The sequence below is a fragment of the Lepeophtheirus salmonis genome, unplaced genomic scaffold (genome assembly GCF_016086655.4).
Source record: "Lepeophtheirus salmonis unplaced genomic scaffold, UVic_Lsal_1.4 unplaced_contig_12925_pilon, whole genome shotgun sequence".
NCBI lineage: Eukaryota > Metazoa > Arthropoda > Copepoda > Siphonostomatoida > Caligidae > Lepeophtheirus > Lepeophtheirus salmonis.
This window is the reverse complement of record NW_027290288.1, coordinates 11,626-37,133: the sequence shown is the minus strand read 5'-3', so window position 1 is coordinate 37,133 and position 25,508 is coordinate 11,626. Positions and strand designations below refer to the sequence as shown.

At 31.1% G+C, this 25,508-nt stretch overlaps 1 protein-coding gene across 1 annotated transcript; it reads right to left on the bottom strand.

The window, feature by feature from the left end:
- Window positions 1-1,999: 1,999 nt before the first annotated feature.
- On the bottom strand, window positions 2,000-25,023 carry LOC121131890 (cyclin-dependent kinase 3). Its single transcript, XM_071893883.1, has 4 exons — window positions 23,476-25,023; window positions 19,800-20,072; window positions 10,757-10,963; window positions 2,000-2,336 (listed from the first exon to the last, which is right to left on the bottom strand). Exons 1-4 carry the CDS (start codon window positions 23,527-23,529, stop codon window positions 2,256-2,258), a joined length of 615 nt encoding a protein of 204 aa, XP_071749984.1. The 5' UTR covers window positions 23,530-25,023; the 3' UTR covers window positions 2,000-2,255.
- Between the last annotated feature and the right edge of the window lie 485 nt (window positions 25,024-25,508).

Below are 25,508 nucleotides of genomic sequence, written 5' to 3'. Positions count from 1 at the left end.
TCGACCTCGACTGTCAATAGAGGAAGAAAATAATTGAAAAAAAAACAAATATAATACTAACTGTTAATTATCATTAATAGTTGTGAATTAACAAATGAGCTGAAAAGTCCATGAATTCACAATTAGATGTGTTTTTTTTAATTCACCTAATTTTCAGTGTGAAAAACGATTTCATATTTTGATTTCACACTGCTTCTTGATGGAAAAAAGCTAAGCTAAGCAATGGCTTCAAAAGTGTTATGGGCACTCCGATCAATAAAGCGAATAAAGTTGAAAAAAAATCACGATTATTTAAAAACAAAACAATGTTGAAGTTTAAAAAAAACGTACTTTCATTGTTAAGCCCATGTGTTATTAGTTACATTTTTTAATCTCATCAATGACTAAATATGAAAAAACACGAATTCTAAACGTAGGCCGTTGATTGATATTAGTTAATATCAAAATCCAAATCCTATGTAATACCTTTATTGAGCTCATAATAGCTAGAGTCAGCTGCTTTAAATCATACAAGAGTCAACTTATGAAAACAGTTAAAAAGAAATTACAGTCCATCCATCCTTATTTCAAAAAGAGAAGAACCGACTTTCTCTCCTAAAGTAATTTATGAGTAGTACAAATAAGATTTAAGCAACACATTTATCTTCATATGACGTCAATGTTAACAATTTTAAAACACACATGACTTCATTAACCATTCATTTAGATAATATTTATTGACCGATTTTTTGGTAAGATCAATCCAGACCAAACTTCTTCAAAGTAGATAATTAGATCGGCCTAATAAAATCAGCAGGTTCTCAGACTGATCCCCAACGTCATTAGTTACATACATATATATATTGGGGCTGAGACGTTACGCTAAACTCAAAGTTTGGCAAACCTCCGTACACCCTTCACTGTACGCGGATCGGTACGGTATAATGTTAATATTTTTAATAGAATTAATGTTGTTCTTTCAAGTATTTTCGATATTTTAAACTTTAAACAAACTTAACTTCTCTACTAAAATAGCGCAATGCTACAAGGCCCCCACCAGACTCTGGGTCTAATTAGAGAATAAATTAACATTAAATACAAAGACACAGAGACTAAAATAATGTTTAAAAATAAATGTTCATCAATGTTGAAGTGTGTGAGAATATTCCTAATACCATATGTCGGTTTAAGTCTATCAATGTAAAAATAATCGACACGATGACCAAAATCTTTTTTCTTCAGACTTCCAAAAGAACCCGATAACTCCTCTTTCGGAACTTTTATCATGATGTTAGGAGATAGTAATAGTTACTATCACGTAGAGCTCGTCAAAATCATTTGTTATGCCTTGTCCTTTGAAAATGAAATATATTTTCAAAACCATGTTTCAGGGTCTTCTTCATCAAACTTTGGAAGGCAAAATTCTAAACACCCGGTTCGATCACGGGAAGTGTCGTGCATTGCTGAATTTACTCCAAAGGAGATATTTGTGGTCGTCTCAAGTTCAGGATTTTTGGGATCCTGTGAACGGGTGATAGGAGGTATTATATCTGCTGTCGGGGTCACCAATAAAGGAATTACACAATATGATTTCTACTAAAGACTGAATATATTTCCTACCTCAAAGTACGTAATATAAGAATAATAACGCTTATGAAATCATCTGAAGATACGGGTTACTACATATAAAGGTACCGCACTGAGGGTAAAAACGTACCTAACCCAACCGCGGTACCCCATACCTTACCAGTCCTAATATATGTATAAGTATACTAAATATTATTAATCGATTTTTTTAATAATCTGCATTTGGTAAAAATATTTCATATTATTTACTAGTTTACCGCACTGACCTTACCAGTCCTAATATATGTATAAATATACTAAATATTATTAATCGATTTTTTTAATAATCTGTGTATTTCATTTGGTGGAAAAATATTTCATATTATTTACTAGTTTACTTAATTTTTTTTTCTTTAAGAAAGAGAAAGCAATGGTTTCTGACGGTTAAGATTAATTCTTTTTTCATCTACATACATATATATTCATCCTTTAGAGTTATTATTTTTTTGTTATTATTATTGTATATAAAAAATAATAAGAAAAAAAGAAAGTAAATTTCTTATTTCTATAGATGGTAGAGATTTTGTATTTCATACGTTCAAAGTCCATTGTTTGAAATGAGTTTGTTGTATTGATGTAGGTAGAAAAAAGAAAAGAAAACTTTCTTCACACGTCACAACCATTTCTTTTTATTCATCATCTTCTTCTTGTTATACAGCCAATGTAAAATAAGGATGTTTGAGAGCATCACGTGCACTGATCCGCTTCCGAGGATCATAGGTCAAAAGTTTCTGAAATGGATACAAAAAATATATCAGTTTTGATTATTTATAGGGTTCGTATATGGACAATTATAGTGCAGTACTAGGAAAATTGCCCTTGGAATATTACCATGGAGGAAAATTGCCCGTATTTTGTTTAAAATTCATGATGAATAATAACATATTATAAATCCGTTTAATATTATTTATGACGAATATCCAAACATATTTGTTTGCTCCATCCCCCAAGGGAGTACCTTCAAGTGTAAGTAATATTATTGCAATAAAATTTACCTTACAATTTTTTAAATTCAATCCAAATAATGGATTGAGAGGATTGGTAAAGAATAAAATAATAAACAGCTGAGGGCCTCTTAAAATATGATTAAGAAAAAAGAGTTAAATGGCGTAAGAGGACAAAAAAATGGAGTTTTCAATTTGCAAACCATGGGCTTCAACTATTTTTTGGTATTAAAGGGGTTCCTTGGATGTATTGGTAGTGTTTGTCAGCAATCTCGGACTACCTCAGGCCAATCCAAGGGAGGAGGGTATTCAACCCTATATTAAGAAGCCCTAAGCTATATTTTACCCCTTCTTTCCCTCCTTACCAAGCTTCTCGATCCATTTCTTGGATTTAATTTAATAAAGGAATTATATTGCAATAACCTTACTGACAAGTGAAGGTACTCTCTCCGTGGATGGAACAAACAAATATGTTTAGATATTTGCCGTAAATAATATTAAGTGAATTTATAATGTGTTATTTATTCATCATGAAGTTTGAACAAAATACGGGCAATTTTCCTAACGGTCAATTTTCTCCACGGCAGTTTTCTGTGCGCACTTTATATTACAAATCAACACAAAAATAGCACATAATTTTTTTTTCATACGAATTATCCCCCATTACAATTAACAAATTATTCTTATTATCGCTTTGAGTGTCTCGCAAATTGCAGTTAAAGTAGGCAAATTTCATCATCACAATATAAGAATGTTGGTTTTATATCTTGGAAAATAAGCAGAGTGGGACTCAAAACTTAGCATTTAATTATGACTTTATCACCGTTATTTTCAATTAAAAGGTTTCATTACGCAGCCAGACGACCGCTAAAACAAAAATAAACAAGTTTTGTTTTATTCTATGTCGCTCAGTGTAAAATGTCGAAGCAACAACAAAATAGACAAGGCACTGTGCAAGTTTTTCCGGCTGATTTTAGTGAAAAAAGACTCCAAAGATCCGTTGGTACCCCCAGCTTACAACATCGAAAAGTCAAACTATATATTCTTCAGGCTACTTCGGATACTCCTCAAACCCTGAGTTTTTCTTGACAGCCTAGGAGAATAATGTCTGCTACACCTCTCATCTCAAAAGGAAATTCGATAGCAAAGATTTTTTTTCTCTTTTTGGACAAATGGAATGGAAAATGTACACAAAAAAAAAAAAGTAAGTAGTAGTGCATTGGTCTAAAAAGACTCTGAAGTATGCATTATTGCCTATCTTTGGTACAAATTGTTATAAATGAAATTACAAATATATATATAAATTTAAATATACTTATTATATTTTCCCGCCACTAATGATATTTTAATGTGGAAGGTCCCCCTCCTTAAATAATTCATTTTCTCCCTCAAAATCATATAATAGGCAGCTGATATTAACAATGTTCTTAATTCAGTAGTATCATATGTCTGAGTCCCGTCGTATCCTCAGACTTTATTTTTCCTTACAAAAATTTTAACTCTAATTATAAGTCAGTGCATGCATGGTATCGCACCAATTGTGAAATATTTCCTTGTGAGATTAATAAATCCAATTTAATTGTTCCTATTTATTTTATAAGGTGTGTGGAGATGGGTATTTGGAGGGTGGGTACATAAGTAGGAAGGTACAAAAATAAGATATTTTCTTAATTGGCAGAGGAGTTGAGATTCCGTGCCAAGTTGAAATGTATATTTAATAGGCCAACAACCATTTAATAGGCCAACAACTATTTAAGAGGGTATCTATCCTTAGTTCTATTCTTATATAAATAAATATCCATGTCACTCTCATTTAATATAAGAGGATAACTATTTAGTAGTTTCATCATCATTCCGGTTTCATGGCCGCTCGTTGTTAAGGAAATTGCACCATACACACATTGTACAGTAATGCACTTTTTTCCCTCTCTCTCTCGACAAAATTTTCGTTGCTTTGTAACAAACCAAATACAGAGAATTGCGCATTAGACTGTCCCGTTTTCCAGCTAATATTTTTTTCTCCAGAACCCAAAAGAAAAAAAGTTTCTCCTGGAAATAATCAAAAAACTACTCTCTTTGACAAACTGCAAATCATTAAAATATAAAAAGCAGAATTTTTGACTCATAAGCCTGAAAATGAAAAAATAATTTATTTCAAACAAAAAAAAACCTATACCATAGCAAAAATGGTCAGAGAGCACTCCCTCACACTTTGCCAAAGTCAATTTTTGGGGGTTTCCCCTGCAGAAAAGGTATCTGAGTAACAGGAAAAAATATTAACCTGAAAACGGGACAGTCTATTGTGCATTGCTCGATTGTTATTATTAATATCGCTCTTACGATATGTACAAATAGTAAGTCTATAGTGGTTTTATATTGTTCTACAACACTTTGCGGAAAACCTTATTGTCGAAAGCTACTTTACCAAAAAAATATTAAATATATATAATGATAATTAAGGTCAGAGATGACATTGGGATAGAAGAGTGTCGATCAGGAATTGACCAGCTCCAATACATTCAACCTAAACGATTGATCATTTACATTGTTCTTTGAATCTTAATCATTGATTCCTTATCTTCTTTCGACATTTTTTATCTTTCTAATGTATTGATTGAACGGTTGTCATGTCATGATTGTTGTTATAAGTAATAGCGGTTCGAGCAAACTGCTGAAGCCCCCTTATAACGAAATGAATCAATTCTTCCTTGCAATACGTGGCAAATAATAAAACATTTTATCTTTTAAAATTGTTGTAACATGACTGGGAATCATTATTAGATAGAATCATCAAAAATTATGCTTATTATTTTTTTGAGAAAAGTGTACGTTTAAGATTTTGTTCGCGCAGGGTATTCCCACATTGTTAATATTAGGATCGCTGTTACAACAGACATTTATGTAGTAGGTCTATAGTGGCATTAAATATATACCGGAATGAGGTTAATAAATATCACAGAGAGAAGTTGTGTGTGTGTATGTCTACATAACATTTTGCTGTTTCTTGTTCTTTTTTTAATTTTACAAAAAGCAAGCATAAATAAGTAAAATGTGTGTTTTCCATTGTCTGTTTTTTATATATTGCATGAATATAACTTTAGCTCTGTGTATGAAAGAGAGAGAGAGAAAAAAACATTTCTAAAGTCACAAGGGAAAACTGTCTTTGATTAAGAAATAAGAAGGAAAATAACCGTTTCATGCGTGACAAGAAAAAAGAAATTTATGCTCAAGATTTCCTCATAAAGAACCCATCAAAAAACTAGGGAATGAAAAAAGTATTGATGATATAGAGAGGGGGAAATAAAACCCAAATGTAAGGCCTATAACGATCACAACATCCCCAAATAACTTGTAAAGGATTATGTTCGTGACTATTCATCTCCATTTGGGGTTTAGGATACATGCAAGATTTCCTTTAAAAATATTGCCTTATGTCCTCTTTATTGAAGTCATTATACGTCTAAATATATATAAAGATGTGCCAATAATTTACCATTTCAAAAAAAAAAATCAAAAATCGTATTCAATAAGTCAAAACATAATTCCATTTTTTTACATCTAGTTCACCATCCGCATCCTATTTAACACAAGAGTTTTTGATTTCTCGATTTGAGCTCTTTAATATTAATTATTTGACTACAAAATTCATAGATTCAATTTAAATACACTAGCGTGGGTACCGCCCCGCATTGCCTAGAGTTATTAAGCGTCAAAGAACATACAAACTTTCCTTTCATATTATTGAAGATAATTCCTCAACAAATCATTGGTGATACTCTACGTTTTTCATGAGCACACTCACATAACTACTCACTCAATAGACGTTCGCTTCTCAAGAACAAAAAGATAATAATAACAGTTTGAGAAAAAATAAATGGAATTTGATGAGCAAAGGAGTACTTTAACTCATAACTAAACCTCATCTAAAGTCATATTCATTTTTTTAAATTATAATTGAAGTACTTCTTCTTATTTTATTTTTTTAATATGAGTTGAACTAAACATCTGTATGATTACATTCATTTTAAACACTGATCCCTGAATATTATACTCACTTTTTCTTCTTATACTATATTAGTGTATGATATATATCAGAGACCACTATTTATACTACATTCTGTGACAGTTTTGCATACATATATACATATAAACTTTTGCTTTATTAGTATCGATAGTCAACAACCAAAAAAAAAAAAACGTACGAGCATATTAAAAATGTTAAACACATTATATTCGGCCTCTATTTATATATTATTAAAATAATGAAAGAAAAAATGACTAATTTGGGAAAAGAAAAAATGCCGTTGAATTCCAGGTATTTAAGAGTTCCATGGCTGTGATGCTAATAAGGAGCATTTGGAAATGTTAAAAAAAGAAACAGATAATCAACATGTCATCCCTGACAATTTGAAGAATATTTTGGAGGAGAGCTTATCTGCCATGACGCTTAATTAGATCAGCTACAAAGAACTGTAACGAGGGGAGGGGGTGTTATGGAAGTAAACAAGGACATAGGCAAACATTTCCCGCATGTCGATCCTCAATTCTACTCTCAGTCCAACAAAGACTTACAATCATAACTCTGCAATCAATCCTCAAGGTTATTCTACGTCTTATAGCTTGTATGTAGTAGAAAATGAAGTACACTGCTCAAGAATTAAATAATAATGACAACAGCTTAGGATAAGAAAATTCACTCTTCAGTCTGCCAACTCCAAACAAAACACGGGTGAGCTAAAAAATACAACCGATTTTCATCACTACTCATGAATGACAAAGTGTAACGCGCTGAGGAGATGAATTAAAGACATAAAGGATATTGAAAGTATTTCCTACGTAAGAAACAATACGAGGGGTGGGGTTTGTGTTTAATTCCTTCATCTTTCTCCTTCCAAACATTCATCAAATTATTGTAACATTTGATGCATGTTATTTTTGTGTTTTTTTTTTTACATACACAAAATGCCTACGATTTACAAACCTAATTATATATACGAACTTCTAAGACAATTTCTATGTCAGATGGAGTCATTGTAATACTAATTATACTTAATAACTGCAACTCCATCTGACCAATTAAAGGAACATTAAAAAAATATATATGTCCATGCCCTGAATAAAAAATAATGCATTTTGGCTCCTTTTAATCTTTCTTAGGTAATATAAAATACCAAATAATTTATAAGTAAATATAAATTATTTAGAGAGCAGAGCCAAGAGAATGTGGCTTGAATCACTAATATTTCTATGGAAATTAACTTAATATTCAAAGGAGACTTATTAGGTAAAATTTTCCTCCTTTTTACACAGGAACGTCTGTAGGATTATATTTGGGAGCGGGGGGTGGATTTTGTATGACAAAAAATCGATAAATTAAAATTTTTCTGTAAAATAAAATAGAAAAAGCGAATTCTTTGAAAAAATTTCAAATATTAAAATTTTCTGGAAAAAAATTCAAAATCAACAGCTATTAACGAAAAATTATTTATTTTTTTCTTAATTTCAAAAAGTAAGAGACGCTTACCAAAAATACAATTTTTAGGAAAAAAAATTCTAAAATTAAATTTTAAACATAATTTTTTTGGAAAAAAAATTAAATATTGAATTTTTTGGAGAAAAATTACAAAAAATTAAATTTTCTTAAAAAAATTCTAAGAATTTTGTTTTCAAAAAATTAGATTATTTAAAAATCCAGAGCTGTTTTCAAAAAATAAAATATTTAAAATCCAGAGCTTTTTTTTCTATAATTTATGGCTATTGACACAAACTTTTTTTTTTTTTTTTTAAACATTTCAAAAATCCAGAACTGTTAACAAAAAAGTGATATTTTTTGGAACATAAATTTCGAAAATTAGATTTTAAATATTAAATTTTTCGTAGAAAAATTTCAAAAATGCACAGCTATTGACACAAAATTAAATTTTCTCTAAAAAAATTTCAAAAATACATTGCTATATTCATTAAAATTAAATTTTTTAGAAAAAAAATTCTAAAATTGGATTTCAAATATTAATTATTATTCCAAAAAAATTCCAAAATCTATACCTATTGACAAAAAATTATTTTTTTTTGAAAAAAATTCAAAAATCCAGAATGTTTACATAAAAAGGATATTTTATGGAATAAAAATATCTAATGTTAGATTTTAAATATTAAATTTTTCGCAAAAAATATCCAAAATCTATAGCTATTGACACAAAATTACAAAAATTCCAGAGCTATTCTCAAAACATTAATTTTTTCGAAAAAAAAAAATCCAGAGCTGTTCATAAAAAGCTGAAAATTTTTTGGAGAAAAAAATCAAAAATTCATTTTTGGAATGAATTTTCCAATTCTTTTTGAGTGTAACTTACGTTCTTTAAAGAAATTATATTAACACTGTTTATTAGCAAAAAAATTACAAAAATTATATTTATTTTAAAAACATCGCGTATGTACAGAGTGGGGACCCAATACTTTCAGGAGCATTTAATTTTGATTGTATCCCGGTTATTTTTTATTACGAGGTTATACTACGCAACCAAACGACACTTAAAAAATAAAGAAATAAGTTTTGGTTATATGCCAAATCTCTTAGTGTAAAAATGGCGAAGCAACAACCAAAGAAGCACGCGTATGTGATCTCCTACGCGCCGTTGCAAGTGCCAAGAATCCTAAAAAGACCATTGACATCTCCATCCAAACTGCCTGCACCATTAATAAGTCTATTACATCTCACATAACCAAGAAGAACCAAAACTTCTAAAGCAACCATACAGCTGACTTATAGTTTATCTTCATGTGGCCCTCCTCCAGACCTGGTCTACACCCCCTTGGATTTTCAGTTTGGCGCGTCTTGGAGAAGAATGCCTCCCGAAACTCTCATTTTGATGTGCTCTGAGCTGCCATCAAAACAGAGTGGTAAGCCATGGACAAAGGTTGTCAACTTCAAAAGCTGACAATCTCTTAGCTGGCATGTGAAGGATGTTATTCTTTGTGAAGAAGGACAAATTGAATAAAAATATCACAAAATATAGTATTCAAACATCAATTAGTTTTGAGTGATCTTTCTTAATTCTATAAAAATTACGTTTTTCATAATTTAATAATGCAACTGCAAGTTTTGGGTCCTCATTCTGTATATTAAGACCTCTAAAAACTATGACAGGAACAGGTTCTACCTCTTCTTTTCGAGATACCAATTCTATGTTTAAAACATTGAAAATGTAAGTGGAAGGGGGAATAGCTGAGGTTTGTATAAAGGATAAGTCCCATGTTAATAGGTTAAGAAAATAAATGTACTTTCTGTAGAGACAAAGTGGAAACGTCTTCCTCGGTTACCAAAAGTCCGCAAACGTACAAAAAGACGAAGCTCTACTACAGAAAAGGGACTGGCTTTTCTTGATGTCCAAAAAAAAATATGAAGATAGATGGCCATTATAATTGGATTTCTATTTAATATTTACAGAAAAATATTCTACAGAGTCACAATACTCAATACTTAGATGCTTTTTCCTCAAGAATAAAAAGAAAAATCATATCAGCTTGAAAAAAAAAAAGGAGTCATCAACTCATATTTTATACAACATATAGTTTTATGAAATATGAGTTGATGACTCATTTTAACAATGAGCATATCCAACTAAAGCACTCCCTGGCTCATCACGTCATTTTAATCATCATAAAAAATTATGGAGCTGTTATTATCATTTTATTCTTGAGGAGATAACATCAAAGTATTGAGTAACTACGTGTGAGTGTGTTCAAGAAAAGCTTAGAATAAGACCGAAGATTTCTTGGGGAATTATCTTATATTTAATAAAACAAAGTTTGTCTGTTCGTCGACGCATAATAACTCCGGACAATACTGGGTGTATCGCTAGTGTACTTATTTTCTTTTAAATACGACAACACGCTCGATGCTACATGCTAAAAGCCTGCAAGCCTTCATTAATATGACTACATTGTTATTTCATAGATCAAAAAATACATGTACGGATTACATACAGACAGAAAGACAAACAAACCTCCTTTGCTTTATTAATATGAATTACTCTTTGATGTTCTTTTCTTATTTCTTTTTTAATTAAGATAATCTACTTTACGTAGGAAATTACTTTTGATGGATGTAATAATGTAAATTAGAAAGTCTGATTTTGAAATACAATATGATTGAGGAAAAAAAAGAGCATTAACTTAAAAAGTAATTAAAAAGTATAGCTACTCACTAAAAATATATCCATTCCTTCAGAGCAAAGGTTTGACGGCATAACAGATTTGAGACTTTGAGGCTCCCAGCGAGGAAAAACGGGCTTAAAATCCGGTAGTTGGGACACACCAGGCCAATCATTTTCATCGGGTGTACCCATGGTACGGAATATACGAAAGAGTTGATCAATTTCGGAGTCCCCAGGGAATAAGGCACGTTTTGTGAGCTGAAATAAAATGGTAATTAGGTGAGCTTGAATCCGAGTTACATAAAAAGTTTAGTAAAGAGGGAATGGATTAGGGATTCAGTGTGTTTCTTCATCTCCTACCTTTATTCATTCATACATAATACTACGTAGATACAAGAGAGAGGGAGAGAGATACATACTACGTATATGTAGAAAATAAACACTAAATTAATTACATGAAATCCCTTGTAAACACGAAAAAGCTTTGATGAATCTAATTGAATTATTCTATCAATCAACTCCTATTACAGAAAAATACAATAACAAATGTATACAGGGTGTTATCATAGAAATAAATATATATCTGAGCCATGGCAGCTATCGTTGCCGCATACCCTTTATCTTCTTAGAGATTTGAATGCAGGAAATATTTTACCTTTAGTATTTACTTTTGTCACGGCGTGACCTCACGTACACAAAAATGTACAGCTCTTAATGTGTCTGCTTATTGCTTCTAATTAGTGGTCTGAAGGTTGATTGGTTTAATCTTGTTGAGATGTGAACAATAGTCTATTTATAGTAAGTAATAATTCCATTGTTAGGAAGAGTTGGCCGATTACAAACTGATTTTGTGTCATTTTTTATATTTATTTTTGGTAGAAAGGTTACGAGATAAAATATCAGTAGCAATATAAGATATAGAAACCATTACTTAATTGTTGAAATGATTGGTAACATCGCTCTGGGCTGGATATAATTTGGAAAAAAATTAATTTAGAAAGTATGAAGAGACCATGAAAATACTAAAAAGTGATTTGAAAAAAAAGATGGTTTTTCCCCAAAAATTGAAAATATTTAAAAATCGAAAAAAATCGAAAAAAAGAAAAAAAAGATATTTTCAAGATGTGAACAATTATCTACTCTTATTGAGTAATAACTTCATAGATGGGAAGAATCAGCTAACTACCAACGGATTTTGGGCATTTTTCTCTTTCTTTTCGTACACAACAATTATCATTTAAGGTAACGATGTTTTATATCACAGCTATATACCAAAAGAAGAAGATAGAAGGAATTGTGTTTTTAGAAGAAAGGAGCCACAAATCCGTGACGATGTGTCTATTTCGAAAGGACTCATAGGATAGTGACACATTATTCATAGTTGCATGGTCTTAGTTGATGCTTGAAGAAATGTAAGAAACTCTACGAATGAAAGAACGGAATGTTTAATCACTAAATACTAATGGTAAAGTTCGAACCATGTCAAACGGTCAAATCTCCAAGAAGTCAAAATGTAAACAGCCAAATTAACTAAATGAAGTTCTTACGATTTTATAATCGTTTTCTAAAATTGCCCCTTCACTACAATGAATCCCATTCTAAGAAATCATCTTTTTTTGCTAGGGTGCCTCCCTTCTTAGGGAGTTGTTCTTAATATATATCCGTGGACAGTCCCATTTTATCGTGAGCTGGGATTTAGAAATAATAAATGTGCGGGCCTTTTCATTTCTTTTCTTTAAATGTGAATTTAATTTTGAAATGTTACAGCATTTAAAGAAGCATTGGGAGATTGTTCCCATCTAAAACCTGCATTTCTATCGGGAAACCAAATTAAATTCCGGAATTATATAAATATTTTATTAATATATAATTATTAAAATTTATTTATATAATTTCATATATGTATTTCATAGTAAATAATATGAAATTTAAATAATGTCTTTTTAATTTTAAAAAGAAAATATATATTTTCTACCTCAGAAGATAAGTTGTGCTTAAATATTCATTTGTAGATATGTTATAAGTGTTTCTTTAGGTATCCTTTTTTGTCCATTCACATCCTTTTCACTGTGGTCTATAAACTGTTTCTCAAGTCAATCTTTAATAATATGTATTCAACCTTTTGTTTGATGGATTAAAAATAGGAAGGTTATGTTATGAAATAATTATGAATTGCTAGACTTCCCGGGATTTTTATTTCTTGTAGATTTTTCATAGGAGTAAATCCCTAAGAAATCCTGGGAGAGAAACCCCAATGTATACAGCAATGGGGACAACTTGAATATGACCTACATCCATGATTATACACATTCATTAAAATGTCCTTAAACCAACCACCAAATAAAAGAGTTGAATTATTACAAATGCAATCCTTAAATTACTATTTTTATTAAAAACAAAGAACCAAAAAATGATACTGATGCCTCCAATAATTAATTTGGTTGTTTATTTTTTGGGTATAAAATAATAATAATATTATTAGTAGTATATTATATTCATCATCCTACCACAAAACCATTCTTTATATATATATATAATATCCATAAATTAATTTAATAGCTTCTAACAAAAAAACAAAAGCAAAAAAACGAAAACCATTCAAAACCATTCCTACATATACTATAACTATGATTAATAAATTATATTTTATTAATCTATACTACATATATAGATATATATTTATGTTTCAACGTATTCGAGGGAATTCCTTATCAGTTATAGCTTTTAATTAATACTAATTATAATGAAACAAGTTTAAAAGTTTCATTTCGTAACATATTAACACAACAGTAAATGTTTCCATAACTTGGAAACTTTTCTTTTCTATGTCAGGATGGGCAACTGTCCTAGACCTCAATCTGTGCGCCCCGCCGCACATGAAGAACATAAAATCCAAAGAGAGAAAGACCAATGATACTTTGTTTCATTTGAAGCTCATTGGAACCACAAAAATTGGCATTGACATTGTAAGAGAGCTGGCCAAACCAGAGGTCTCTCATGAAGCTTAATTAATGATGCCATTATTGAATGTGAGCTATTTGGACTAAGTTTTTTAGAATTTTTTTAATTGAGGGAGTTAAAGTTTCTTTTTACACTTTTTTAATCAAAGGTTGTGTCTTTCTTGCTCAAAAAGGACATGCAGTATTGTATGTTGGTGTAATAAACATACATTTATTATTTGTTCTTATTGAAAATCCTTTGATGCGTCTGTCATATTAAGCTATTTGAAATGCGAGGTCATGTGGCCCTCCAATGATTGTGCTAAAAAAAAATTGGCCTCTTTATCATGGATATTGTCCATCCTTGATCTATATTAATAAAGCAAAATGTGTCTGTCTGTATGCATGCAGAGTTAGGCAGCCAAACGTGGACTGTTAATTAAGGCTTAGTGATTTTTTATATATTTGTTATCCTTTGTTATAAACAAAGGATTATGAATATTTTTACATCTCGTCATCATGAGTGAGCAAAAAGCCACAAGGCAGGGCAGCTCAGATCTCCTCGATGATGAAGTTGAGGTGGCGAGGATAATGGACATTTTGAAGTGCTCCCGGAGCCTGGCCTTTAAGGTGGGCAAGATGAAGAATAATTGAAAAGACCTCTCCAGGAAAGCAGGAAGTTGAGGGAACAATTGAAAAATATATATGTAGTTACTGTCTAGATCAAGGAGAACCCCAACAAGTCAATGAATCGCCTCGCCAACGACTTATCCGTGGCTGCTAGAACCATCCGGAGGGCCATGAAGGGCGAATTGGGAGTGACCTTATACAGGAGGACCCCACGCCACCTTTTGACAGAAGTCATGAAGGCCAGGAGATTCGAGAGTCCACGTTTTTCTGCCCAGCCATTGATGTGTATATTTTATGTAAATTTCCAATTAAAGTGTTAGAACACCCTCCCACTAAATGATCTTTTTTTTTTTTTTAATTATTACCTTTGCAGAAACTTACAAAGTTGATAATAAAAATGACAAGAGCCTTAGTCGATAATGTTAGATTGATCCCATTTGATAGAAAGCACCACTCTGGTGAGTAATGACGTCTAACAATGACATAATCCATATTGATATGTTTATTATGTGAAAATGTCGCTGAAAAGAACCTCCGTCAAATAAAGATCACAAAAATACAATGCAATATTTATTTACAGAAAATAAGTATTCTTTTTACAGGGCAAGAGATTGAGAAAATCATGGGTCCAAAAAGAAATAAGTTAGCTGTTGACACATGGGCCCACTCTAAAAATGCTAGATTATAGTACGGCATAATGGTACATGAGCCTTGTTTACTTATATAATTTTATAAAGAAAGCAAGAGAGAGTGGCGCCGAAATGCAGCAAAATAATTCATATTATTCATGTTTATTATGAGTAGAGTAGGCAGTGAAAAAATTTCGCACTGTGCTCCATTTTTTCAACGACTAGCTTAAAGAGAAAGCTACAGACTATTACCCCACCTTGCGGAGAATATTTTTTTTAGTTTGATCGTCCCTTATTAACTGCAATATTCCCACCCAAAATACATTAATGTTGGTTATAATGACATACATACTTAGACTTTATTTATCAAAGTAAGTAAAAGTATCTACAATAAATCTAACGTAGAATGACTCCTCCCTACCACACTTCAAAAATCAAGATGCATGCAAATTGCAAAGGAATAAAAAGCTAACAGAACCACATTAAAGTATTTTTTATATATATTTTTCTTATAAAAGCATTGCGTTTCTAGGTACAAGATTTCAAAGAGCACAGTTTATTTAAAATGAAGAACATACTCGTATATGCACATTACTATCTATGACTTGGCTTAGTAAAGAAGACTCTCTATTATTAAATTATGACTTGTGCATTTAATTTTGTTTTTTCGTGAATTGGCATTATTTTAACTATTATTTTACAAATATACAAAGAAAATACTATTTTTTCCCTCTGTCATTCCTTGAATAAATTACATTTTTTTATTCTATGTACTGGTTATTTTATTACTCCATTAATTATTTTACAAAGAACAAAAGCTGAATTTCAATATTATTTTGAGTTATTTAAGTATTTCAATGTTGAAGGACACCAGAATGCATGGGAGTCATTACCTAGGAGAGTCAAACACTAAATAAAATCAATAAAAGTTTACAAAAGGGTTTACTCAAATACATGAGTAGATATTAAACCATTTAAATTATGAATATTTTATATACTAAATTGCAGTTGTGAGTAATCAAAAGGACTTGTTACCACATGTTTTTGGATTTTGGTGAAAAACAACATATATACATATTTATTTTTTGGGGGGGTTGGGTTGGGGGAATATTAGATTTTTCCCTTACAAGTACATTTTTAAACATTTAATTTGTGAAAGGGAATTTTAGGGTTGTAATAGTCCAACTTGTATGCCCAATCTATCCAGCCTGACTCATTTCCCTCTTCCCCTGCCCTAAAAACCCAAATGATCCTAAATATAGACAACACAATCAATTTCTGTCTTAATTTACGATAAACTTTTTCGTAAACTAGGTTCGGCCGATGATACAATGCATTAACCTATCAATAACTAAGCAATCTCAATGAATTCACCTTTTTATTGTATCCACAAAGTTAATTCTGCAAACCGAGCCTTAGAATAGGAGAATCTGGACATTCTACAGCTGAAACGTCAGCTGATTGAATAAACATATCTATAAACCCCAAGTTTAAAAGAATAGAAGTCATTCCTTACTAAAAAATAAATATTTTTCTGTGTTAAAATGCTGCTTTTGGATGCTGGAATAAGCATTTTCCATGCACGGATATATCGTTTATTTTTCCTCAACAATAACATATTCATATCATCTTTTGATCAAAACCTTAATGTATGTTTCTCACCCCCAGTGATAAGTAATTTTTCGAATGAGATAATTACTAGTATTGGTTACAAGGAGGTAATTTGATAACGTTCAGAATATTAATTGACTTGTATATCTCGTACTAATTCCTGTTGAATGGTGATTGCCCTAAAAGCATAGAAAAGAATAAATAATAGTTACATACACAGTTGGAGAGTAATGTTGTATGATTGACGAACTATCAGTTCCTTTTGTCTCATTTTCTATTCCCCACGCTTTTATTAACTTTTCTTGATCATTATTGGTCAAATCGGATAATAAGATATTGCACTTGACCGGTTCAGTAGGGAATTATCATGCATCAGGTATGGTGATCTTAAACAAAAATATTATATAGAAAAACACGTCGAAAGCTTTCAAGAAAATTTGCAATGTATACTATTTCGTTTTGTGTTGCACAACAGTGGTTCGAGATTTTTTTTTTTAAACCTTCTAAACTCTGTGAACAACTCGATTGTTTGAAGCTAACATCCATGATGACGACCCAGAAGCTCGAATAGTAAATTCTTATACATCCACCTTACACTACGGACCTGACACCAAGTGACTACCAACTGTTCTTGTATATGGCCAACACGCTTGGGGGTACAAATTTGCCTTCAATAGAGGCCTGTGACAATTGTTTGTCCGAGTTTTTAGGGACAAGGGGTTCTACGAAAAGGGTATTATGAAGTAGGAATATCGTTTTCAACAAGTTATCAAACAGAACAAGGCATATTTGGCTTATATTGGATGATTGTAACACTTCTAATAAAGAAATTAAATAAAGCGAAAAATACAAAATTATTTTTTTTCCCCAACCTATTATATTGTGTCAAAAACAAATTAATATTAGAGTTTTAATCAATTTCGTAACGTGTTATGGTGGGAGTACCACTAATTTCTAACCCGCAAATTTATCAATATGCTAATCCCCTAATTTTTTCTGCGTCCACAAATTAGTGGATTAATGATTAGCAGTACGCTACAAAATTCTTCGGACTACCAAAATTGTAAGAACACTGATCCATAATTGTCAAAATGAAAAATCTCCTATATATATCAAACATTATTTCATACACATTTGCAACAAAGTTAGACTAATCTAACAAGGACTGTTCGAAGAGAAAATGAAAATAATCGACTCCCAAAATGTGCTAACAGTTTCATTTGGTCATCAATAATACCAGTCAAGTAGATGGAGTTGTGATAGCATTTATGTAGGCACTACCAATGTTCAGAATAGTGTATTAGTATCACGCAACCTTTATTCTTATTTAGATACAAAAGTTAGTCTTCTTACTCTAATTGGCCTATTAGAGGTGCTTCTAAGAGACCCAGTGAAGAAGAACTATTTTTAAAGCCTGGAACATTTAGCCAAAGAGACAACATGCCACCTATATTTCAGAATTTGTAGCAGATTAATTATGTGACCGGTCAACCTAGAAAATTAATGCATTAGCGTTTGGTGGAGTTAGGAAAAAAATAGTGCGTTCCCACCTCTGGTAACATAACAATTGTTCAAGAAATTCAACACTTGTGTATTTAGAAGATCAATGCACAACTTTCTACCTTTAAAAGAGTATAATAAATATAGGGAGGAAGATTCTTTCCCTTGACACATGAGTGTATGCATATATGTAGTCAAGAAAATGCAATATTGGAAGAAATAATTTCAACTACAACACATACATTCATAAATATATGTCTATAGAACTTGGTACATTCCATGAGAATCGTTGTTTAAGAAATGAGCAAGAAAGCGAAAAATTATTACTATGACATAAAAATATTTTAACTTGTCATCTTTCTATGTACACAGCTACTTTGAAATAACTTAACTTCGTGGATAGACATCTATATATTATCTACTTTAATAATAATGCAAAGTTTGTCTGAATTTGTTGTCTGTGGATCCCTCGTTATTGAGTATGCGCTTAATATCTTAGAACTACGTGACTACTTGGTCTAAGAAATAACATCGTTACAACGAGTGTATGTAGCACTAGATCAACCCCTCATATTAACAAAAGAAAGTATGCTAAACAATTGGTATATCTTAATATAAGATGGAAGTACTCACAATTTAGTTTGAAAATAAGTCCTTTAGTATATGCGTTTGCAATTTATTTTTTTGTAATTATAATTGTTAAATACAGGTGTACTAAAACCGGAGTATTAATTTATATCAATAGAGCAAAGTTTATTTTGAGTCTGCTTTTAATATCTTGGAACTGCATCGCTACTTTATTGAAGGTTTAACAACGTAACAACGAGATTGTGTACCTTAGAACGTCAGATTTAAAAAAATGGGAGTAAATATATATATTAATAAAGAAAAGTTTGCCTTTATACAGTCAAAACCTAATCACTCTGAGGAATGTACGGTACTCCAACTAATCTATATTAATAAAGCAAAATTAGTCTGTATGCACGAATCTTTCTACATATAAACCTCAACTCTTGCTTCCTTCAATATTAAAGGATGTTTCATTAAGGAAATTAGGGCATTTCATTATACGAACCCTAGATACGATTTGAGTTTTCCTTGAGATGATGCAATTTGACCGAATTGATTGAAACATAGTATATTATTTTTCATAAATTCTTGCTGATTGTCATAAAAGTCTTAAAAAAGATGCATTGGTTCAAATTAAGAGACAAAAGAGGAGTAAAAAATAAATAAATGTATGTATGTAATCCGTACAGTCATTTTTGTTAAGAAAAAAGAAAAAAAAATGGAAGTACATTCTTAAAAAAATAATGAATGGGTTAAGCAACAAGCCTGCATAGGTAAATCCCAGCCAGTGAGTGCTCTATAGACTAAAGTACTCCTTTATGTTTATTTAACTGGTTTTTTTACAACCTCTGCAATTTTTTGTATTACTTTTCTCAAAGAAATAAATAGAAAATAAAGCATAAAATATCGTTAAAAAAATAACATTTTAAAAGTTATTTAAAAATTTTTGCCGGGAAAAATATTTTTTTATAATATTAAAGTATTAAGCTTCGTTGGCAGTATGTTTATTGTGTATTGTAAGCTCTGTCAGCTACAAAAGCCCAAATTTCGGGTTATTAATAACCATTTTTATATTTGTCGAAATGAAAGGGTACACCATCTCAATCTAAGGTCAAAAATAGTTGAGAAGTGTAATCTATCACTTATTTCCATACCTATCATCCCTTATTGGTCATGACGTAATAAATACACAGTAGCTTAAAAGTATATCCTTACCATTTCTGCAAAGATGCAGCCTAGACTCCAAACATCCACAGGAGTGGAGTAGGTTTTAGCACCAAGAAGTATTTCAGGAGCACGATACCATAAAGTAACAACTTCATGGGTATGTGGGCGTGTAGGAACTGAAAAGGCTCTGGCAAGTCCAAAATCCGCTAATTTGATAACGCCTGCATTATCCAGGAGGAGATTTTGAGGTTTGAGATCACGGTGAAGGACTTGGTGGGAGTGACAGTAGGCAATGCCATCGAGAAGTTGACGAAGGTAACTCTAGAAAATAAATTAATAGTTTCATATAATTATGTAGGGTCTAGAGACGGGTTCGGGTAGTACCCATACAACCCGTCAAGGTTTGAAATGAAAAAAATATTCAAAGCTTTATTCATTGGCAGGGACCTATTTTTACCCGTACATTTGTCATATATGTATCCCAATTGATGGTTAGTTTCGATTCTTTATCATTTTGTATGAGTACATATGCATACAAGTTATGAGTAATCACTTAAATATAAAGTATTCAATCTCTGAAACAAATTCAAACGCACAATCCTTTGTTCCTTGTGTGTTGGGCACTAAAACAAATTCAAAGGTGTGTTATTATGAGGTCCTATCACCCATCATTAACTTAAGTGAATTACTTAATTGGATTAGTACATTATTCTTTACTTTTAACACGTTGTTACCTTTAATATATCACAGAACTTTTCATACGAAAAGAAATAGGGGGAAAGCCAAACGGTACCTATTCTTCCCAACTATTGAGTTATTATTTAATAATGGTTTAGAATTGTTCACAGCTTAAAAAGAACCCATTCTAATTCAACCAATCAACGTTCATAATATCGATTAGTAGAAAAGAAGGAGACACATTGACGGCGTACAACAAAGTACAAAAAAGTAGTATATTTTTGTGTTAACGCCGTGCTAAATGTTATTTGAAATTAAGGCTAGATACATATCTAGCTAAAAATCACTCAGAAGTATTGAAATACCCAGTTCTACCCGATTCCGAAGTTCAATTACCCATGTCTCCTCGGTTCGAACAAAAGACCCAAACCCCATTCATCCCTATTTGTAACATAAATAATATCGGGGAGTTAGTGCAAAAGTTTTATCTGATTTAATAGGCAATATCATTAAAGGGTACCACCCCAAAAAAATAAGACAATTGGTGACAAATCAAAGTAACTGTATGTATGTCACGATAATAGACCAAGGATAAAATTTTCGCTACAAAAACCTCGAAAGTGACTTTTCTCCTAAAATTGCTAGGATTATTTTGTCAGGAACATTATTCACTAACTATTGTAGAGTATCATGACGTAGGAATGTGGGGGAACCCCGTCAAACCCGATTCAATATACATTAAACAGATACGTCACTGTCGTCCTAACCCCACGATATGTGAGTGTACAATTTTAAAGATGAGGAAAGAAGCAGCAATCAATAAAACATCGTGTATGTCGCTCTTTTCAAGTGTGCATAAAGAAAAGAAAAAGTTTCCCTAGTTCTTGAGGTGAATGCTTTATTATTTTTATTATTATTTCTTGTTGAAAAGTTTTCTTTAGCCCTTTTAAGGGAAAGAGGAAATGTCAAAAGATGTTTAAAAGAACTGCTACATAGTCATTATCTCCAAAGTAAGTATCTCCTTACTATTAGGTAGACTCCATCCTCAATGGCAAAATTATCAATTTTATGGACAGATTACGAACGTGTTAGTAAGAACATCAAAATGGGCAAAGTATCCCCATTTTCAAGGAAAGTTTCTAATTATAGTTCATTTAAGGGATTACTGAAGTACACCCAAATTGATTCGACATATAATTCATTCCTCTTCTAAAAATACAGGGTTGGAAAAAACTAACTCCTTTTTCCCATCAAACAAGTTTTATAAATCAGAAAGCTTTTTTGTTTCATAACAATAGCAAACATTTAATGTTTTCTTTAATCAGATAGGTGACGTCCCCTATTTTCCATGCACCCAACTTAGGTATTTTAATAGCCAGTTATTTTTTTCATATTTTTGGTTTCTGAAACATATTTTGATCAAAGAAATAACAAAGTAGTTGTATCAATGAATTATTGTACGTGTGTGCATGTAGCATCAAGAGTGTATACATCAGGATCACTATATATAGTGATCCTGATGTATATCATAAACATATCTTTGATTTTATTGTTGTTTTCATATGTATGTATACCATAATTCATATGGATTTTCTGTATATATGAGGATTTGAATGAAATATAAACACTGGTATGTCAAAAACTCTCACAGGCATTTTGTATCGAACATTTAGGAACAAATGGGGGTGTTTTTTTTTGTTAGTGAGCGACCTATAGACAAAAGTAATTAACAGTCATATAATTTGTTTTTTCTCAAGCTCTTATTATTATACTTTCATTCTTGAGAACAGAATATGTCATATAAGTATGGACTAGTTACGTCTGATATTGCTCATGAAAAATGAAGAATAATTCTCAGGATTTATCATGGAGGAATTATCTTATATATTGTTAAAATAATAATGTAAAAAGAATGTACTTAATGTAATGTGTAGATTTTTTGAATAAGATGTCAAAATACGTAACTTTTTGGCAGGGCACCTGACATGGTGAGGGGAACCCAGTATGTTCCGGACACATCTTAAAGAAATGCTGATCTAGCCAGACAAAAATTTAGATACACTTACCCCAATCTGAACTTTATTAATAATAAATAAACTCATTTATATCCTATTCATAAAAGCATGTCTATACATCCAAGTTACCCCAAGATTTGTATGGGTGGGTGGAATAGGGAGGGGAACCCAATTTTTTTACTGAAATTCATTCAAACTATTTACTAGATTCTAAAGAGTAGTGATATATTTCTGTTCCCCCAAAAAAAGTAGTTATAATCCCTATGTATGTATGTACAAATATGTTATCAGAGTTAACCTCTACCAAAAAGTGAAAAAAGAAGAGGAAAATAATGGTCGAACAACAAAACGACTACAAAAATAAAATATATACAAACTTTCTCTAGAGGAAGTCATTAAAAGAACCTGTTTTTGTTTTTTAGGGGGAACCTTTTGCTTTATTGATTCAAACATAACAAAACAATAATAGTTTTTTTTTTTTTTAAATACAAACTTTATTCCCCCCCAAAAAAAAAAAAGGCAACAAACTTTTTATAAAGATCTTGTCAAAGACCATTTAGTTTAAATGTTTTTTAAATCAATCTTTCTTTCTTTTTTATTATTTTTATAATGTTTTTCGGGGAAATGGCACAAAGGCACTTTCAAAACAAAATAAAGTTGTTTTCTTTAAGAAAGTTTCTTTCATAATAAATTATTACTATTTTTTATAGTTTATTACTATTATTTACTTGGTACGTTTTAGGGAGTTGTCACAAGGTAGACGGGACTTTTACCCTCCTCTCTTTTCCCTCTCCCCAACCCAACCACATTAAAGCTTATACTTTATAGTGTGGTACATACAAACACGTCAGCAGTAATATCACTAGTATCCTCGCCATAAAGTAACATATTTTTACGGGAAAAACAAAGCCTTTAAAACAAAAGGCGGACAAAGAAAACTTTTACTCCTGCTCTCATAGCAATAACAGAAAGGAGTTTAGATGGGAGATCTCCCTTAAAAAAAATAACGATCCCTAAAAAAAGTTTCTTACTTTAGCCAAGTCTTCAGATAATCCTGGCTGTACACTTCGATCACTGATTTCCATATCATCCAATTGCTTCTTTAAATCCTTATTAAGAAATTCAAAGACGAGATAAAGCTTTTGATCCGAATGGACGACCTCCAGTAATTGAACAACATTAGGATGATCCAGTTCTTTAAGGACGGAAATCTCACGTATGGCTGTACTAGGAACCCCTTCGCATTCTCTGGAATAGTTATAAGAACCCTATTAGTTAACAATAATGGATGCATATAAATAGGGGTGGGGCTCAAGGAACAAATATTAAAATGGGGACCTTTAAGTCCTTATAGATCAAGAATTGTGGCAAGCTCATTAGGGTCCAATTGAGGTTCTTTTTAAAAATAAAATTATAGTAATGTATTATTAATCTTTATAGCAAATTTTAATTTGGAATAAAGTATTTTTCATAATGCAGATTTATTCTCAGACTTAATCTTATATCCGGCTCGCTACCGTATGTTTGACACCCTTAATATAGATTAACTCAAAGGCCGGGGGAAAATATTTAATGATAAATTTATACTGATTCGTAAACATACATAATATGTATTAAATTCCTTCCATGGCAGGACAGAGATATTCAATTTGACCCTCATATTCCATTTGTAAGTGGTATGATATAATTATGATAAAATATTTTTGGTAAATACCTTGTTTAGAAGTAGAATCAAATTCCTTTATATAAAAATGTAAATACTTTTTTTTGCCCTGGAATTGAAATAATGTATTCTTGAGCTTTTTACCTCAAGGAACAAGAAAAGGATTGAACTATACCACCCAATCTCTGGTTTTGTGGCATACAAAGTATTTTTGTGCAAAATATTTTTTCACTACATCCACATGATTAAGCGTTATTTTTCGCCTAAAAAGATATTTTTTTAAAGAAGAAAGCATGAAATATAGTTTGTTGGTACACGTTTCCAGGTTCAAAAAAATATCTTCGTTCTCGTTACATTTTTTTCTGTATCAGAGAAAAAAATCATGGAAGTATTTAAAAAAATAACGACAAAATGAATCCTTTCTTAAAAAGTATACAAAATTTCTCGTTTTTTATTACAATGGTAAAAATGATAGTTTGTCCTAAGGTGAAGACTTCATAATAATATTAAAAGACAACTTAAACAATACATATTTCAAAAATTATTTAGGATTTTTGCTCGAAAATATATTTTTTCAGATTGATTAAGCTGCCCAGCTTTATTAAAAATATATGAAACGTTAATCTTTGTAGACCCCAACACCAGAAAAGTTGTATAATACAATTCATTTTCATGTTTATTTAGGTAAAAGCAATCAGAAACACACCAGGGAAATATTTGCTTGCTTGATCATTTAGCATATTGTTGCAAAACTATTTACACAGGGATTTTGCCGAGTCTTGGCTTTACGGTTGGGGGTGCTGTAAACATGTGCCAAATGCTAGAAAGTTTAAACAATTTAAATGTACTGCACTTTTATACTTTCATACAACCAATAAATAAAAAGTTCCATACAAAAAAAATCAAAATAACAAACAAACAATATCATTGATTTCATTCTAATCCCCCCCCGCATATGTCATAATCCCTCCCCCCTGATTTAGAAGAAAAAGTGCCGTATATATTTCTTTCTTTTGAATTTGGACCAATATTTCGGTCCAGACCGCGATCTTATATCAAACACAAAAATTCAATCGTTTCCAAATATCATACCGATTTTTCTCCCATACTGATTTATGAATTGTACAAATATGATTTAATACATTTAACTTCATAAGGGGGCTATTGTGCCGATGCTCACAATTTTGAAACGCAACTGACGTCATCATCAATTTTACTATAGAATCTGTCCAGAACAAATTCTATATTAACCTGATCCGTACCACTTTCTACTCATAATTAATCAAGACCAAATTTATATCAATTTAATATTTTCGTAATTATCTATAGATGTATTTAAATCGATATTATGGTATAGGCCGCGATTTTAGACCGAAGACAAAACTTTAATCGTTTTCAAAT

Bases quoted from the DNA above. Each gene is read 5' to 3' on its own strand.
- LOC121131890 (XM_071893883.1), bottom strand. From the start codon at position 23,529: ATGGAAATCAGTGATCGAAGTGTACAGCCAGGATTATCTGAAGACTTG. The intron at 20,073-23,475 runs GTAAGAAACTTT...TTTATTTTCTAG, and splicing joins TATCTGAAGACTTGGCTAAA to AGTTACCTTCGTCAACTTCT. The intron at 2,337-10,756 runs GTGAGTAGCTAT...TATCCATTTCAG, and splicing joins AAGGAATGGATATATTTTTA to AAACTTTTGACCTATGATCC.